Below are 19267 nucleotides of genomic sequence, written 5' to 3'. Positions count from 1 at the left end.
GTCTATTGAAAACCTAAGATGCTACCAGTGAGAGCACTGCTTGCGTGATCGTGCACAGGAAATTTAACAAAACCAGCATGGGCACGGCATACAAGCATGCAAAGCGTGATGCAATCAGAAAATGCCATAACTAAATAGTTTCGCACATGCCCCATAGTGCTTGTGCAATCCTACGGAATTTTCAAGACATTTATTTTTTTCTCCTCCGAGTAGCCTACCCCTCTGTTCGCAAACCTCACCGAGTTCTAAGTGTTACAGGGATTTCAATGTGTCAGAACAGAACGCCATTACACTAAAAACACCACTGCAAAAACATTCATCGCATCAGTTCCCAGGCATATGGACGTTTTAAGCGGTCAATAGTGGCGGAACAAGGAATTTCGCCGGAAGCCAATGTTTTGAAAAGCGGAGTTGTCTTCGCAGACTTGCCGACCCTCCTTTATGAAAGTTTTTATTCCAGCGACATTCCTTGTCAAACAAGTGTTCATAACTTCTGCTGAAGCAGTAATTGAGAGAACTGTGGGCATAGACATGGGATATTACCGACAGGGAGTACATTCATGACAACCTTATAGGTACGTTTTTGTGCATCCTTAGGAGGACCTAGACTTCTCGTCAGAAAGCCAGGGGCACAAGTTTCAGGTGAGTAGTAAATATAACTCGTTACTAAATTCAAACAAACGAAAACGAAAACGCGTAACTCATTATAACTTGGATACATATGACAGTATAAGCAATATTGCTATACCCCTGCCGTTTTGTTTACTTCACATTTATTGAACACGCGTGTTTTATGTGCTTGCATAGCTATTAAGAACGACTCAAAAAGGGGGAATACACAAAATAAAATCAAGGCTGAAAATAATCAGCCATGGTTTACAATTGGCTTCTCATATTTATAATCACCATCATTACCGCCTATTTCTCATGTCCACTGCAGAATGATAGCCTCTCCTAGCCATCTCCAATCAAGCCTGTCTTGGGCTATCTGATTCTAACTTGCGCCTGAAAATTTCCTACCTTCTTCACCCTACATGATTTTCTGCTGTCCTCGACTGCATTTGTCTGCCCTTGGCACCCATTTTGTAACTATAATGATCGGCCGGTTATCTACCCTTCGCATTACAGCATAACATTGCTTGCCCAGATCCATTTTTCTCTCTTACTGTCAACTAGAATATCGGCTCTGCCTGTTTGCTCTCTGATCTATACCACTCTTTTCCTATCTCTTTCTTCGTATATTACATATCTCGTTCCATCGCTCTGTACGCGGTCCTTGACTTGTTCTCCAGCTTCTTTGTTAACCCCAAGTTTCTACACCATAGGTTAGCAGTGGTAGAATGCAATGATTGCACACTTTTCTTTTCAACTACCATCGTAAGCTCACATTTAGGATTTGGTAATGCCTGCTGTATGCATTCCAATTTATTTTTATTCTTCAGTAAATTTTCTTCCCATGGTCAGGGTCGCCTGTGAGTAATTGACCGAGATAGACACACTGCTGTAGAGACTCTGAAGGCTGATTGGTGATCATGAATTCCTTGCCCCTGCCAGGCTATTTAATGAACATACGTATGTCTTCTGCATATCAATCATCTGTCCCACTCTTTCACTTCCTCGGTTAAGACCCTAAATCATTTGTTGCAATTAATATCTGGTTTCACAGACCAGGACAATGTCATCTGCTAACCGAAGGTTGCTGAGATATTCATCATTGATGCTCACTTCTAAACCTTCCCAATCTAATAGCTTCACTAATTCTTCTAAGCATCCAGTGAATAGCATTGGAGAGCTTGTGTCTCCTTGCCTGATCCCTTTCTTGATAGGTAAGTTTCTGCTTTTCTTCTAGAGTAACACAATTGCTGTGGAATATTTGTAAACATTTCCGTATGACTTCATTACTGCTAATGTTTCCAATGAATCGAATTCCTTTTCATGATTTGTGAAAGCTATATAGAGAAATTCTGCTCCGCCGATTTCTCAATTGCCTGATTGATGAGATGGACGTGGTCCATTGTAGAGTATCGCTTCCTGAAGCCAAATTGTTGTCTTGGCTGATGGAAGTCAAGTGTGGCTTTGACCCTATTGGAAATCATCTAAGTGAATCTTTATACAATACTGAAAGTAAGCTAATGGGCCTATAATTCACTTTATTAACATCTTCCTTCTTATGGATCATTATACTCTTGGTATTCTTCGAACTATCTGGTACACTTCAAGTCGTGGGGCATTGCGTTTAAAGGGCCGAAAGCTTTACAAGCATAATATTTCCACCGTTTTTTATAAAATTGACTGTTATTCCATCCTCTACCGCTTTTTCTCAGGACATGTCAGGCCATTCTAACTTTATCGCTAGCTATTTAGGCAGCTTCTGTATCCTCTTAATCACTACTTCGAATGAAGCTAGCGCTACATCCTCACGCATGAATGACTAGCCAAACAAAATGAGCTGCGGCAGTCAATAAAAATCGCCAATAACGCAAACTCGACTGAGCTTGTCCAGACAGGGCACGAACGTTCCGAAATAGGCAAATGAGTTCAGGAGTACAAATCTTCGGCTTAGTTGGTATGATGCTGATCCTGGCACCATAGCACTTAAGCGACACGATCACAGACAGAAACGGACGCAGGCTAGCGTTGAACTGAACGCTTTTAAACATTCAATTAAAAAGGAGCGCACCATTATTGTCTGTCTTCACACGACCGCGTCATTTTGAAGCGATGGTGGGTATGACAAGCGTACGATACTTACAGAAATTATTTGCTATATTACACGCAAAGGAAAGTTCATGAACCAAAATATCCAAAATATTATCCAAAATATTTCCAAAATATTTCGCAGTACTGCCTAAAAGTGATGCATTCGAGTCCACACGAAGGTGCAGCATTCCTCTCAAAGCATCTCAACGCTGTTATAATGAGGAGCTGTGCCAGCGGCGTTTCAAGCGTCGCACACTGACAGGGGCCACGATCACGTCGAACGAAAACGGTCGTCGTTTGTGAGCGTCCAAAGAGGTAATTATATAGGTCTGGCTTCCTTTCAGATAAAATCAGTGCATGCCCCGTGTATGGTATGCGCATGACTGCTCACGGGGAACGATGGTACGCGTGAACATTCATGCCAGCAGCGGAAGCCAGAACACTTTCCTTGCTACGGCAGCGCCGGTCAAGTGGAGCTCGATTGTGGGGCCACTCAGCTTCGTTCATTTCACATTCAAACTCACTGCAGATCTGCAGACCTCATCTTACACGCACAGGCCGCGCAAGAGTGTTCATATCAAGACTGCATCACGACAATGCCGCCAACGATCCAGCGTGAATACGCCTTGGCCTAGCGCATAATTTCTATCTGAAACACAAAAATTGAACAAAAACTCGTTTGTCCCTAAACTAGCGTAGCAACTCCGAATCGCTCGAATTCGCTCAGGAGTACATGAATTGGTGCCAGAACAATGTGATATGCCCAGAATTTTCGATATGTCTACCCATTCGAAGCCTCCCGAGTTACACACAGGCTGAAGCAGACGAGATGATCGCTTGACTAATGTGTGCATTCACTTAGGCGCTGTAAAGGGCACCGTGTTCTTTTCACGAGAGACAGATGACGGCTCGCGTCCCACAAGAAAGTGAAATCTCCTCTCAACAGCTCAAAGAGAGGATGTTTTCTTTTCAATGGGTTAACAGCAGGAGTGCCAAAATAGAAAAGAAGTGTATGTGCGTTAAGTGTGGGAAGCCGGTCACGTGATAGAGAGTAGAGGAGAGATGTGAGAGCATAGAAACGTATGAATATGTGTAGAGTGCAACTCCTGGTGGTCTCCTCTGCACATCATCGTTGTAGCGGTCCTCGAAGCGGCACAACGTCTGTTGAGCGAGCTCCAGAACAACACTTTGCAATTAGGTGAGCGCGGTTTAAATCATGCATCCAAAACCTGAAAAAGGTGCGACGTAACACTATCACATGTCTGTCGTATTTAGCGGTAAACCACCGCTGAATTTTCTTTACGCGCAAGCGTACATGTCCCGTCTGTGAAATACGCGAGAAAGTCGGATGCATAGGTGGGCTCGTTGGTAATGCATTATTAGAAAACTTAGAGCGGAAAAAAGACACTGGACGTAGAAAAACAGGCGATACAGGGGCAGGCAGGAGGTTGAAATGCAAGATGATGAGCAAAAAGTAGAAAACGTAGAAAAGGAAAACGTACAAAAGAAATCGTAGAAAACGTAGAAAAACATCGAAAAGGAACACTGAGTTCCTTGAAAAGCAAGGCAAACAGTGCGTGTGGTGTATATCCATTTTCGCTTCTAGTCTTTCTTGCATTCTGTTTTCTAAGTGTGAGGCCACCGAGCTGGAAGAGGGAAGCGAGCACCGAATGTGGAGGGTGCCTGGAGGTGGCGAGGAGGAGTGTGCGGCGGAATTCAGGAGGACGCCCGAGGGAGAGTCACGGAGGAAGAGCCTAGGTGGAGGCGTGCGGGGTTCACCTTCTCTAACGGATGCTTACACACTGTGTGTACGCTGTTGATGTACCGGTTTCGTCTGGCAATTGAAAGGCCGAGCAATGAGTGAAAAGGACGGAGCAGCAATGCAAGCGGCGGCAGGCCGAGCGGGAATCGACCAACCCCGACTAAGGAAGCGCGGATTACGCGCATAGGTGTGGAAATGGCACCTATACGCTTGAGCGCAGTCTCCGTTCACGCAGCTAAACGCCACTATAATTTTTTTCCCAAAGAGAATGGAAAACCATGTATAGCTTCATTAGCGAACGTACGTCCAATTTCGACAAAAACGTGACCACGTGTGCAAGTTGGTACGTGATTTTGAAGGAAGCAATGCTAAAAATGGGACAAAACGAATAGACACTAGACAATGTACTAACATTTTGAACGTTTATAAAAAAAACACCTTTCACGAGGCAAAGACTGAGTTGGTAGTCAACGCTTATTCCTTGTCTTCTTTTGTCCCGTTTTCAGCGCAGTGTCGCTCCAAAAGCAAAGTTTTGTTTTCTAGCGAAGACATCATCATCTGTTTCAGTCAGGCTATAACAATTAAGAAAGGACTTGAAAGCTTATATTCAGAGATTGAAAGTTTATTAGTAGGAAAGAAATTGTTGCATTGGCTGTTGGAGGAGTCAACGTGTTTCTGGGAATTTCTAGCGCGTCCCAACAACCACAAAAAGCCTCTACACACACAGATCTTAAGCACATAAAGAAATGTGTCCCAAAGTGAACGATATCTTCACTGCTAGTCCACTCCAGAAAGCGCAACATTGACTTCAAAGCTGGAAAGTATGTTACACATTAGGAGCTGTGAAGCTCAGAGAAATCGTCACCTATGTAAACGCTTCCATAAAGGCTACTGAGAGTGCTTTTGCACGTATTTAACCAGTGTGAGTACGACGCTACCAACTTTGAAAGTTGAGGAGCGAAATGTGAAACAGATGTGCTTTGTATATTTTTAGCTGGTCGAAACAAACCATCACATGGGAGGGGACGTGTCTCAAAGAAACCTAAGAGGAAACCGGGTGAGTACAGCGCACCACCTGCACTGAGGTGCAATGTCATTATTATAGCCTGTAAGTTTTAGCCACGCAATTACGTCACTGTGCTTAAGCGCCCTTTAACCTTGTCTTATTTACCCCCCCCCCCCCCCCCTCCTGCGGAGTTTGTTTAGAAATTTAAAAACTAGTACTCTGCAGGCAGCATTACGGCAACGTGACGACAATGCAAAAAGAAACGACATCGCAGCAGGAACGCGTGACAGAAGAAGACTTCGAAGAGTGCTTCTAACAATAGGAAAAAAAGGTGGAACTGGTTTGTTTCGTCTAACGAGGCGCATATTGAAAGTTACCACATTGACGTATGTGAATGTTTGAGAAATGAATATTTAAAAAATACTAAACAATATTTTGCCTAGACCTCGTTGGTAAATAAATACATCACTTCATTGCCCTTTTTAGGTTAGAAAACCCTGTTGCAAACAGACATGAGGTTTTTGACAGCACGACTTAAAAGGCCCACCGACGCTTCCGACGCGTGTCCTGAATTGTAGTCATTTCCACTATGTTTACATTCTGAGTTATTCCTGTGCTAAGAATCTCAAAACTTACGAATATATAATATTAAGAAGTAGATTTCAGGTATGCTGATCCAACATATTAGCCTGAAGGGTCCTCTGTATTTTGAAGCAGCTTTTTAAAAATTATTCTCATGCAGATGCGTAATATGATTTCAAAAGACGAAGCGAAAACAGAGGCAGCACACCAATGAAGAAGCAACAATGACAGGAAGCGCCTTGTCCGGTCATTGATGTTTCTTCATTGGTATGGTGTCTCTCTTGGCGCTTCATCTTTTGAAAGCTATGAACCAGCTAGCCCGACAACGTGTTCTACTGCGTAATATGATGGAAGTGCAAAATATATTTCTAACACCTAGGTGGACTAATTTATTGTCACCACATTACTCGAAACGACATTTGGCTTGTTACACCTATCGGACTCACAGGGGGGACTCCGGGGATCTGCGCCCTACCCAATCGGACAATGCAACAGCAGCGCTGACAGTAATGGGCATGCGAGTGTTCAGACAGCCCTTCTCCCCAGGCTCCTTGTATATAAAATTAAGCCAAGCCTCCCCCCCCCCCCTCGCCTCTGAGGCTACCCTGTATCCGCCCCTCGTTGACTCTAACGAAAAAAATGCACTTGCATCATTTTTGAATAAATTTTATTTATGTTGAAGTTGTAGTGTCAAGCGGCTTACTGATGAATGTAGCAGGGGCTGCTAAAGTACCGTAGAGAAAGGGAAAACTTGATGAAACACGTTAACAGAAAAAGGGCAATCCTGGTGCCATAATGTTGCATATGTACCAGAAACAGTTGCAGGAAAGGCATAGAGGTGGTGTGCACTTCTTTTTGCAGAAATCTGAAGGAACGAGTGGATGTCATAAGCATGATTATTAACATCAGTTCGTGTTTTGATGAGCTCTTGCCGTCCGTCGAAAGTTGTGTAGCACTCGTAGTTTTTTTTTACTGTGTTTCCAAGGAAACTGCTATCTGACAGCGGAATCTTCAGAACTTCGATTCATATAGAATAGCAGCATACACGCAAAGGAACTCGAATGAATTTCAAGTAAGAGCAAACTAAGCAGTGTTGAAACACAACAGACTGACTTGAGGTATATTTATAGGTGGCCGGAATCAAGCAACTAACAGGCATCCACAACGCCAAACACCACCAGAACCTGTGGGTGAGTGCAGCTACCACCTTTTTTTTTAATAGAAGCGAGCTGTGCTATGTATCTGAGAAAATGCTTTTGAATCTTGTTTTTCCGGACGTACGAGTTTTGTGAACTTGGTATAATTGTGACAGAATTAATTCACCTATCTCGAGAACGCTATAGAGTTAAGGGATGCTGAAGACGTTACCTCTACTACATGCTTAGCTCCATGTAATACAGAGCGCGTACTGCGATATAATACTCCATATTCTTGTTTTACATTGATGGAGCAGTGTAAACAATAATGCTTTAACTAATGCCCCCATGATGCTAAACTGCTCTTATATGAAATATTATTTCCCGCATTATAGAAGAACACGCCTGAATGGTTCGATACCCATACAAGCAGTGCGAAGAAAGTTAATTTGAATGTGTGCAAATAAAGTATATTTGTTTCATCTACCATAAATACAGTCGCAGTTTTTCCCTGACATAGGCACGTACCTATAATAAATTCTTAAAATTGGTTGCCTATGTTTGCATAGTTTGTGCTTAGTTATTGCTCCAACTTCATTTCTCCTATCGCCTTTAAAATAGGTTTGCCGTATGTGTAAATAAATAAGTAAATACATAAACAAACAATAAATAAATAAATAAATAAATAAATAAATAAATAAATTTGTATGTCTAGTGCATTCATCCGAGTCTTTGTATGAAACATTAATGTGACACTCACATCAAAAGTATTTGTTAAAGGTAGTGTGAATATTAGCTATATGATCATTTATTCTAACCATGCACCAGAGCTAAACTATATAAGCCAAACAGGTCAATGCCTGAACATTAGATTGTCTGAGCATAGGCGCTCGCTCACGGGTAATGCCGACTCACATGTCGGGCGGCATTGCTCTGAGAATGGTTGCACTCCAGTCTATGAAGACACCACAATACTTTCCGCGCATATAAATCAGACTGCGAGGGAGAATATTGAGGCTTACAATATCAAGAAAAAAAAGATCGCATTGTGTAAGCTTGCCATCATTAAATTTGTGTGAGAATGAATTTCAATTTTCAGAGCACCTCACATTAGATTACGGCATTCGTCATTTTGGCCTGCGCACTGATAGTGTCACCATCGATGGGATAGCACGCAACTGTGGGTTTTAGTACATAAGTTTGTGCACGCCTTCGAATAAAGTTAGTTGTGAGTTCAGTTTCCTGCCTTCTGTCGTCGTCGTCTTGCGCCGCCCCGTCAAGGTGTTCAACCTCTTTCAGCTGCGCCTTGGAACGCGAGCGATCTCACTTAACATCTTAAGAAATGCTTGACTGAAGCTAGATGTACTTAAACTTTACACCAATTAAGTAACTAACAGAGAATTTGCAGAGGCGTTATTGCAGTTTCTACTCGATGCAGAGTTACAAGCACTTATTTGATTTTATGTTATTCCTCATATGCCATGCCTGAATCTTCCATCAATAAAAAGAAGAGAGGCTTAACAGCACTTAACTCAGAGTCAGTAACACTGTAACAGACATTGTTGGAATAACTTTTTTTTTCTGAAGTGGTCGGAGCTGTCATTATCGTATTTGAAGTAGTCATGGTTCCTGCACAGAACATTTCGACTCGTTCTATGGCGCAACAGCTCGACAAGTCACCAGAGCATAAGAGTTGGTTGCGGCCGCATTTCACATGAGCGTAGAATTGGATTCCGGGTTCGGAAAGTAGGTTAGGAGAAATAGGTTAGGAGCAACATAGTATTTACTACTCAGATCAGTGCCTTTGCAATTGACGACAAGTGATATTACTTCTGGCAAATATTTCTTGCATGGAAGTTGCCCTAAAATGTCCCGTTGTACCAGGCTACTACGGGTTACGGAAAGTCCATTTACTTGAGCCCCAGTGACTCGCATAAAACAATGGCGTAAGAACAACTGTCTGAATGTGCACGCCGGAACCAATATATGTTAATTAAAGGTAATGGTGCCGACACGCACACAAGGAGTAAAAAGGAGAGCATATATTCCGCCTGCTCTTCAGTAACGTGAATCCCCACCACATTGGTGAACATTCTGGCACACCGAGAAATAAGTGGCACATCCATATTGACGGTAGGAGTCGAAATGCAATGAAAAAAAAAATAGTGGTATCTGCGACTTCCTCCAAGCTTAAATAGTTTTCATCAAAAATGCTCTTAAGTGCGAAAATGGCCACAATAATGCAGCAGTTCACTTGTCTGTTTTCTTGAATATAGAAGTGATTTTGTCGCCATCTGTGCCGTAGTGTTCCGCAGTGTCTTATGTGTTTACTTTACCAGTCTGCATGTCCTGCATGTACAAGAGATGATCTTTATATATGTGCACATTTAGAAACTGGAACTCAACCCTCGCCCTCTGCGACCGAACAGCAGCACCATGGAATGGAAACTATGGGTGAGCCCAGCTGTCCTTTTCCTACCAAAGTGAATTCTAAAGTAACATGTGGACCTTGAGGCGAGCACTTTAAACCCGAATTGCTCAGCAGTGTGGTTTATTGTAGAAAATGAAATGTGCTTACATTTTTTTTCCGAAATGGTAGGCTCAGCCAGTTGCTGCTTTCAGCAGTAGCGATGTCCTTGCAATTTTTCAATAACTTTCTTAAATCGGAATAAAAAAATATTCGCCGCATAGAGAAACCTTCCTCCCCCAGCACAATAAAATTTTAGGCAAGTATCAATATTATTATTTTTTATTTGCAAGCCCGTTTTACGCCGCTCGAACTTAAAGGTCCTTAAAAAGATTTTTTTCTGCTATGTGTAATGTTACTATGCTAAGAATTTATTTCCACCACTTTCAGTAAAGCTAAGAAACAAAAGGCACTGGATGTTTTGTTAGCAATAACTGTTTAACGTTGGCCGGAGGCAACTTTTATATCGTTCAATATAATGAGGAACTGAAGCCTCTTTTTACAACGCGTTCTGGAAACGATCTGAATTTTTTACCACCTGCCCAGAATTTCTGAGAATCCACTTTGGGGCAGAACTATGTTTGAAGAAAGGAAAAGGGATAATTTAAACATCTTTTCAGAAGATTACTTTATGTACAATTAAAAATTGACAACGCTTGTGCTACTTCACGTGAATGTAAATTAAAACTGTTTCCTAAACTGAATTGCTGGCTTACTGTATGCAACGCAAACGGCTGTCCACACTGCTAAACTGCAGCACTGCAGCCACGCAGATTGTAATAAATGCGTTTGCAAAGGCAACGAAAACACATGATTGTCGATGCCGAGAAGTGTTTGGTGAGCTAACTAAGAACGTTGGTGACAGCCAACACCATTACAGAAAGCAGTGATATATATATATATATCAATTCAGTTTGATCAATTGACCAATTGAGTTTTGTTTGTTAAATGAAGAACAGAAAATTCTAATGTTGGCATGTTGGCATATTACATGACGGAAGTAGACATCTTGAAAATATATTATCTATCGAAGTTCACATAGACTCCTGCTACATACGCTAATACAGCTTACAAAATTAATGATTTTATTGTATCAACGAAAACTGTTGCGAAGTGAAAGGCTAGGAACAACTCTTTAAGCCTGTATGAACAAAGAAACTAGCAATAGGTTAGAGGATTCATTTTTTTATTACTTCTATCCACAGTTGAAATGATAGATTTGCGCGATGATCTCTCTAGAGAGATAGAGGCCACTTGAGGCTGCGACGAAGGCAAGACCTTGCGCAGTTCTTCGCGCACAATCCTGATGGTCTCGCACAGATCGTCCGTGGCCAGTGATTGAATTCCTGCGTAGTGGGTAGAGCTTGTACGGTGGTTGAATTGCCGGTTCCGCATTTCGAGTGTCTTCTCGATGCTGGTGGCCTCGCGAAGGAACCCTTCTACGGTCTTCAGTGGGCTTCGTATCATTGCGCCGAAAAGTTCTTCCTTCACACCACTACGCATGAGAAGGCGGACTTTCTTCTGCTCGGGCATATCCGGGTTGGCGTGGTGGAACAGGCGGTTCATTTCTTCCGTGAAGATGGCAACGTTCTCGTTGTGTAGCTGCACTCGGGCGTCCAGCATGGCTTCGGCCCTTTCCTTGCGCACGACGCTCGTAAAGGTGCGCAGGAAGCCGCTACGGAAGAGGTCCCATGTCGTCAAGGTCGACTCCCGGTTCTCAAACCACGTTCTCGCGGCATCTTCTAAGGCAAAGTATACATGCCGCAGCTTGTCGTCGGAGTCCCAGTTGTTAAAAGTCGCGATTCGCTCGTAGGTCTCCAGCCGGGATTCAGGGTCTTCCGTCGCTGCTCCATGGATGGTCGATGAGTCCCGAGGTTGTTGTAGGATAACGGGGGACGCTGGGGCAGCCATTGGGGTTGTTTTTACCACGATCTTCTTTGTCGACTCAGGTAGAAGTCCGTGCTATGGGGGCAGTCTTTGCAGTCTACGGGTAGCACGCTGGTCTGTGGCGGTGTTGGTTTTGTCGTCGGGCTTCGGGCTTGGATCGCGGCTTTGCGGGGGCGTTCGGTACGTGAACGCACTAGCACCTCCACCTGATGTCACGTGGGGGTGACGTTGAAGAACACAGTAGCAACACTGTGAACGGCAAAACTAAATTTTATTGGGCGAACCTGTGCCCACAAAACAGGCTGCACTTATAGCACAACGATAGCGGCGAACACAGTCGCCGATCGTCGAAAATCTGATCAGCGGGTCAAGCGCGTCCGCTTTATTACAGCAGTCGTCGAATGTTCCAGACTAATCGTTCGGACCCGCGTGCCTTCCACAAATTTCCACACCATTCGCGTCACGTGATGAAATCACATAACACAAAGTTCGGCGATAACAGACAGCGGTCAGAAGCATCGATAACTTTCCAGAAACTTCAGATACATGCAGGCGCGTCCCACGCTGTGCGATTACATTTGTTAGGCGGCGAAACGTGGTTGCCCGATAAAGATAAGTACACGTGTCAATATTGAAGTGCAGTGCTGCGGATATAGGGAGCAGCAGCTGTCTTTGCTGCCCGCTTACTTTCAGCTTCATGTACAGCCAAAAGAAATGTTAGTACTGTGCTACAATTTTTTTATGCATTCAGTGCATTTCGAGAAACAAATTATTCCTGTCGCTCTGCTATTAGTACTCGTGCGTAGTGGTTGTTGTATTACGTTTTCCCGTGGAACCTTACTAACGGGAAAATAAGCCTCATTTTACAGCGAAGCTGCTAGCCTCTAGTCTGTCGTCATTTTATGCGAAGCATATTACTAGAGCTCAACCCAGCTCCTCAGGCGCGGCGGTGTCGCCTTCAATGCCACGTGACACCGTGACGTCACGACAGAGGAGAAACGGGGCTCCAGCTCGCGCCGTCGCTCGCGGCGTCGCGGCGGTATATAAGCAGCTGCGCTTGCCTCTGCTAGACACTCACGAGGTGAGATGCCTCCTGGAGACAGAGCTGCTCGTTGGAATGAGAAGCGAAGGTTGCGGCGTGCTACAGAGACTGTTTCTAGGTGGCTTTGCTACGGCGCAGCGACTACGCGCCCCGCATCGGACGCGGTGAGCGTCGAGCAACGCAGCGTTCAGCGCGACAACGAAATGTGCGCCTGAGCAAGCGCCGCACGCCTGAGCCGACACCGACGACACCGGCTTTTCTGCGACACGAGCTCCTTAACGCTGTCGCGTTGAAATAAAGGCTAGTATGCTTCGCATCCTGGGCTTTACCTTAGCTTAGCCACAGCCATTTTTTTTCTTGCCCGCGTCTGTTATCAGAAAAAGTAGGCCAATCCCGGAGGTAGTGCAATACCACGCCGATTCGCGGCGGAGGTGAAGCAGGCTTGAAGCACTCAGCAAAGTAAAGCGAAAAGGGCATACATTCTTTGGAATTCCGCATGCAACATAGAGAAAATCTTTGGTTTCAATAACGAACAAGCACAAAACAAGCATCGGAATCACATAATTGATGATAAGGCGCTCCTGATAGCACTGTCATCAAGAACGTAGCGCTGCCCGCATACGTTTCCCGGTAAAGATTACTGTTGCGCAAGCTTCCGCGCCGACCGCAGCTTGTGACGTGGGGAATGACGTCACTATAGCCTTTCGTAAATAAAATAACCCCGCAGAAACTGATTCCATTGTTGTTGCAACACCCCTATGGGCAGGCGATGCATACTCCCGAGGAGTAGTGTGAACACAGAAAGCGCCAAAGGGCAAAATAAACTGTAATACGACCAGCGGTGGCGTGCTGTCAACATTACCATTAACTTACATCACTATCACTACTCTAAATTAACACTAGTACCATTACTCCAAAACAAAGCATAGCATACCCCCTCAGTAGTTGTAGCGGTGGTTTTCAACAGCTTCGCAGGACATGCACTGTCGTAGGGCCGAGATGGAGAGCCAATGTTTTTATAAGACCATCTTGAGAAAGGTGACGAAGACGAAACATAGTATCTAAACCATCACATAGATGAATTAACTTTGTCAGTCATCAATAAAGGCAGCCTATTTAAATAGGATAGAGAGGTGGGCAAGTTGAGGTTCATTTATAGTAACTAAATAGAACTAGCGAAACAAACAGACACGTAGGTCACTTCATACTTTTTATTGCTTTTAAGAAATTTGTTCGTAAGATATTGTTTAAAAACTTAAATTTTCACTACCTCAGAAAGACTATGGCTACGAAAAACACAAGTGAGTGATTTAAACACAGAGATATATGATTTTGCCTCTAGACACTCAATGCTAAAAAACAGCAGTAACCAACGTTATCCGTATCACATGGCTTTAGCGGACACACACCGCAGTGATGGCTCAATCTACGTAAGAGGAGCCAATCTCGAACGCTGTATCTTTGTGGCTGAATAATCTAGAAGCGATTGCAGGGGCCGCAAGTACGTCAAGCCGGTCATGTTGTGAACATAACCTACACGGAGTGAACAATATCTTCAATCGAAGAACATATCTGAAGCATAGTTAATGTCTTTGCCGCATAAACTTACCGAGTGCTTTCTGCTCATCCCTTAAGCGGGCCTCTAGAGCCACAAATGCTTCGAAAATTCTGAATTTGCGTCAAAATCATTCTTCGTGACTTTTCTACTTAGCCCAAAAGGCAGGTTGAAAACGTTGTAGGTGTAAAGAAAAAGTGTAATCTCATACGTTTTTGATTCGATGGTGAATGTATTGGCTACAAGGAAATTTAGATTCTTAGATTTTGTGCTCCGCAAGCTTATGTTGTTAGCTGTACGTCCATATTAATATCACATGGGAGTGCAACGTAGAACAACTGCGCTTCGTGTGTATTTGCAGGCGATGGAAACGGCGGCAACATGGGTATGATGGGTGGAGGTATGATGGGCGGAGGCATGATGGGCGGAGGAATGATGGACCCGATGATGATGGGCGGTGGAATGATGGGTGCGGGCATGACGGACCCGACGATGATGGGTGGAGGAATGATGGGCGGCATGGGCTATGGTAAGTGGAGCTTCATTAATTCACTAAACCGCATTGTGCAAAGTATACTGATTTCCTATAATATTTGATACCTAGAACGATGATTTGACAGATGGTTGCTCCTTTAGCACGCGTTAGTTCTCGGTAATCACGCGTAGCGATCATATTACGGTGAAGATAAAAATGGCGTCACTTATAAGTCCACGATAAAGCGTCCGCAGAAACCTGTGCGGAGCAAGCGTTCGCAACCCGTGTAGGAGGACTAAACTTCAGCTCGGGACAATTTCACGTTCGAACCTTTTCAAGGAGGATGTCGTGTAATATATCCCTGTGAAAGTCGTGAGGTTTTGGGGACTCGTAGGTATTGGCCATTCTTACAAACTGCCAATAACATCGATTCATATGTTTTAAACTAAGCTGCAGTAACAGAGCTAAAAGCCAAAACCTGATATGAATGAGAGTTATAGAATAGCCCGGAAATTATTCAATGCGATTTAGATAACTTAAAATAAAGTTAGCGGGTCCCCAAAGATCCGGCCTTTATATATATATATATATATATAGCTCGCTTGTCTTTCAGCACCAAACAACGGAAAAAGGAGCGTGCTGAAAGAAATCCAGTAATTTTATCCAAGACTCAAATGTTTTATGCAAGTCTAAAAGTGATGTGGTATTTTTATTATTTCGTGGTAAGAAAGTGCTTGGCATCCGCCACAACAGTCGACGTCAAATTTTGTTATATTTTGTTATATGTGTATATTCGGCTCAAAAATGTCCTCATACAAACACTACTGCATAAAACCTATTTCAACCGCAATACCAGAGGCGCCACATAAAATCGCTTCATTCATTATAAAATAAGATATGGTTAAGCATTTCGAGATTTTTTGTATCATTCGCCATATCACCGTACTTTACGAAGCTCCATTAGCTACTGTACTTAACGGAGTGATTTGTATGACTTTTTCAGGTGCATACGGCCTACCTGGACTGATAGATCAAGTAGGAAATACGTGTAAGTAGAGTTGAAACTTCCACATGAAAGCATATGAAAGCTTTGTGTTTAATATATGAGGTACGCAGGCGTGAGACTGCAGGCAAATTAACTGTCGTGCCTTTATTCTTGAAGTCCTTACTGTGACGAATACCTTGCTCGTTGTGTATGTGCCTTCATTCGTCCAATAAGATGTTGCTTTCGCTTGCGATTTCATTGTAACTATAGTTCTTTAGAAACATTACCCACTTTTGGCCCTTGTTTGTAACCTCTCACACCCAGTGACCTAGTTGTCTACTAAATTAAAGCACAAGGTATGTAAGAATGAGTATGTGCCCTCAGAAACAAATTCAGCACTGCGTATATGTGATATATGTTTTTGGCCATTGGCAAATCCTCCAGAATGAATGCACCAAACTCACATAAGAGGTATGTAGCCTTAAATATAATAAAGTGATAGTGCCTCATCGACAAGACGCCCCTCGGCGTGGAGCGTGGCCACTTTATGAATAGCCATTGCAACAAAGTTTCAGCCAGGGGCCCTATATCGTAAAACTATTCCAATACGTTTTTATTCCAATCTCCTGACGCCAAATTTGCGTAACCACGGACGCAAGCATCGGGCGGTGACCTGCAGGGTTGTATAAACAGACCAATCAAGCGCTGTCTTCGTTCATAGGAGGTCACTTTTGCTTTCTTGAAGAACGAATAACATTGTTTACACTGAGCGGCTTGTCTTGTCTAATTGGCTGACAAGAGGCGAGGAGCACGCTCAAGTGGAGAGCGGTTTGATGGGGCCGAGCCAGTTCACTGAAAACCGATAACCAGATGACGAGAGTGGTGCTGCCATCGACGATTGGTCCGCTTTCCCTTACTTAGCTTGCGGTGGCTAGCCGAAATCATGGCAACATGCAACGGAAGCTTCAGAATGACGCTAAAACGGATCCTCAGCGACGAAGAATTGGCAGAACGAGGGCGTAAACGTGCCGAAAGTCCTCGAAAACGTTACATGGCAACGCAAAAAGTTTTATTTTACGAAAACAAACTCATGCTCTCCGACATCTGTAACTAGCCAGTGCATGAGTGATCGGCGGCAGCCACCTTTTATTCCTTTCGGAACGGGGCAGCCTTCGGCTATTCAGAAGGAAATTCAGTTTCGTTCGGCATACTAATGGCTCTTTAACGCGTACACGCCACTTTGATGCGGTGAATGTGCGCGGTTTTGTGACGTCGCGTACAGGCGGGTGAACTGAGTGCTGCCCGAAAACTTTTGACCAATAGCCGAGGGCTGATGGCGAAAAGGCGTCGAATCAGAAATAACTATTTTTCTTTTGTTCGGTCAAATCATGCATAATCAGTGTGTACACGTCATACCACATGGGCATGCTATCGTGGTTTTCGTGGCGTCGCGTGACAGACAGGCAAAGTGGGGGTGGTCCATAAAAGTTTTTGACCAATTGCGGAGGGCTGATTGCAGAATTGTAATACAAAAGTTTGGAATAGCTTCATGTCATAGCGGCCCAGGATGCCAGGGATAGTGGGGGTTGCTATGGAGCGTCAGCTGGGTGCAGTGATTACAAGATATACTCTGTCTTGGTATCATACCGCATTGCGGTTTACAGCGAGATTGCCGCTTCCTGTGTGAGCTGATGTGGTCATGCCATTGATGTGGTTCATCAATGGCATGAGATACAGTATTCATCACAATAATCATCATAACATCTTAAACATCTCCGCCACATAATTGCACATACATCATAAGAAAAATTCGTAATCGCAAGAACGATGCCTATGATCGCCAAGGGATTAACCACTCAAAGGTGCTGGTGGAGCAATCTCCTGTTGATAAGAACACAGTATTTGTCGTGGAGGTGACGCGCGTCGGTAGTAAACTGGGATGACGCAGCCATTCTGTTCCCCTCTTTCCTATCTCGCCTTTCAGGTCTTACTGATAACTTTGCTTGAATTGTTTCACCTTGTTGGTGCTTTACAGATACGCTGAAGAGTGTAGCGTCAGCCTGTAATAGCAGCTAGAGACGCCACCGTGCTCTGTAGGTGCTGTAATATTATGCGAGGTAGCGTGGGGGGGAGTAGTTGCGCTTCCGGCTGGCAACAGGTAGAGCCGCATTACGGTTATATGCAGGGTAAACCACGCAGCTCTATTTTTCTCTTCCTATATTTGCAAACAATTCAAAAAGAGACCGTGCGATTCCTTCGACGAACAGAGTTGCCACTGTGAGACATCCATCCGACTAGCGGAACGAGGATATCACATATCACTACGAGATGGAAACGTAGGGTGCAATGCCGACAAAACACATATTATGAGAAAAAGTCCATTCACTAAAACACCCTTCTTTAAAGGTGTATTTGATCGCTTGAACATCATTTAGGGTCAATGAAGGGGGATGAATTGTAGATAAAAGACACTATTAAGGGGGAAAATATTAGTTGTGTGAAAGTAATCGCATGACATATACTTTATATATCTTTTTAGTGTCTAGTGCGGCAGTCGACATAACGAAGGCGGTTATCAATTCGAGACCACCTCCAGATTCGAGTGAGTATGACTGCTACTTTTCAAAAGATATAATAACTTTGTCATAGAGTTTCTCACTACATTACTTAGAGGGAAATCTGGCGCTGCTACGCTGTGGTATGCATGGGAATGCCGGTATATTGTGGATTCGGATTGGCATCGCTCTCGTAGAGACAGGACACCTTGAAGACGCGCTTGGCAAGTACCGTTCCGTCTGTCACAATGATTCACTTTCTACTAAAACAGCACTTGAAAAGCTGTTTTAGCTTTATTATTACGAGAAAACATGTTTTGTTTAACTATGAGAACTTGTTATTGCGTGTACAATTATATGTTACGTAAAAAAGTATCAGCGGGCCGCTCAAGTTGGAGAACAGACGACAAGGTTCGCGCTCGCTTTTAAACAGTTGGTCGTCTGTTACTTTTCTTCGCTTGGTCATGCATCATGGGTGCATGAGTAAAGATGTAATATGCATGAATGGAAACATTTTATGAAGATTTTGCTTTGAGAACGCGTTATTTGCGTAGCCATATCCACGTTTTAGACGAAGCCTCTTACAACACCAGCCAACACGAGGCTCGCAGACACATATACCGCCATTCCCATGACGGCACGGTGCCCCCTTAAGAAACTCCCATAGACGGTGGCGCCAGATTACCCTCTAGGTGTTGTAGCGAGAAACTCTATGAATTTTGTTATACGTCATGCTAGATTACATGTGTTCAGTACGGCCCATCACGGCCGAATGGGTGCACGTGTTATGCAGTCAAATTTTCTTTTTGGTGAGTGAACGCTGCGTAGATTTACTGATAAAATTCGTCAACCTTCTTCACGCTATCTATCTATCTATCTATCTATCTATCTATCTATCTATCTATCTATCTATCTATCTATCTATCTATCTATCTATCTATCTATCTATCTATCTATCTATCTATCTATCTATCTATCTATCTATCTATCTATCTATTCATCTATCTATCTATCTATCTATCTATCTATCTATCTATCTATCTATCTATCTATCTATCTATCTATCTATCTATCTATCTATCTATCTATCTATCTATCTATCTATCTATCTATCT

At 43.5% G+C, this 19267-nt stretch overlaps 1 protein-coding gene across 4 annotated transcripts in view; it reads left to right on the top strand.

The window, feature by feature from the left end:
* The window catches only part of LOC135904404 (cleavage stimulation factor subunit 2 tau variant-like), a 41301-nt gene that overhangs the window by 10183 nt on the left and 11851 nt on the right, over nucleotides 1-19267 (top strand). For all 4 annotated transcript variants that reach the window (XR_010565107.1, XM_070521610.1, XM_065435192.1 and 1 more), the window contains exons 4-10: nucleotides 598-642; nucleotides 5457-5519; nucleotides 7181-7240; nucleotides 9578-9640; nucleotides 14499-14666; nucleotides 15616-15660; nucleotides 18137-18199. Coding sequence is in view for 3 of the 4 variants with exons in the window: in XM_070521610.1 (XP_070377711.1) it covers nucleotides 598-642; nucleotides 5457-5519; nucleotides 7181-7240; nucleotides 9578-9640; nucleotides 14499-14666; nucleotides 15616-15660; nucleotides 18137-18199 (507 nt within the window). In the remaining variant the exon portion in view is untranslated. The remainder of the gene's footprint in view (nucleotides 1-597; nucleotides 643-5456; nucleotides 5520-7180; nucleotides 7241-9577; nucleotides 9641-14498; nucleotides 14667-15615; nucleotides 15661-18136; nucleotides 18200-19267) is intronic.

Source organism: Dermacentor albipictus, chromosome 7 (assembly GCF_038994185.2).
Source record: "Dermacentor albipictus isolate Rhodes 1998 colony chromosome 7, USDA_Dalb.pri_finalv2, whole genome shotgun sequence".
In the NCBI taxonomy this organism is placed as follows: domain Eukaryota; kingdom Metazoa; phylum Arthropoda; class Arachnida; order Ixodida; family Ixodidae; genus Dermacentor; species Dermacentor albipictus.
This window is presented reverse-complemented; position numbering and strand designations above follow the sequence as displayed.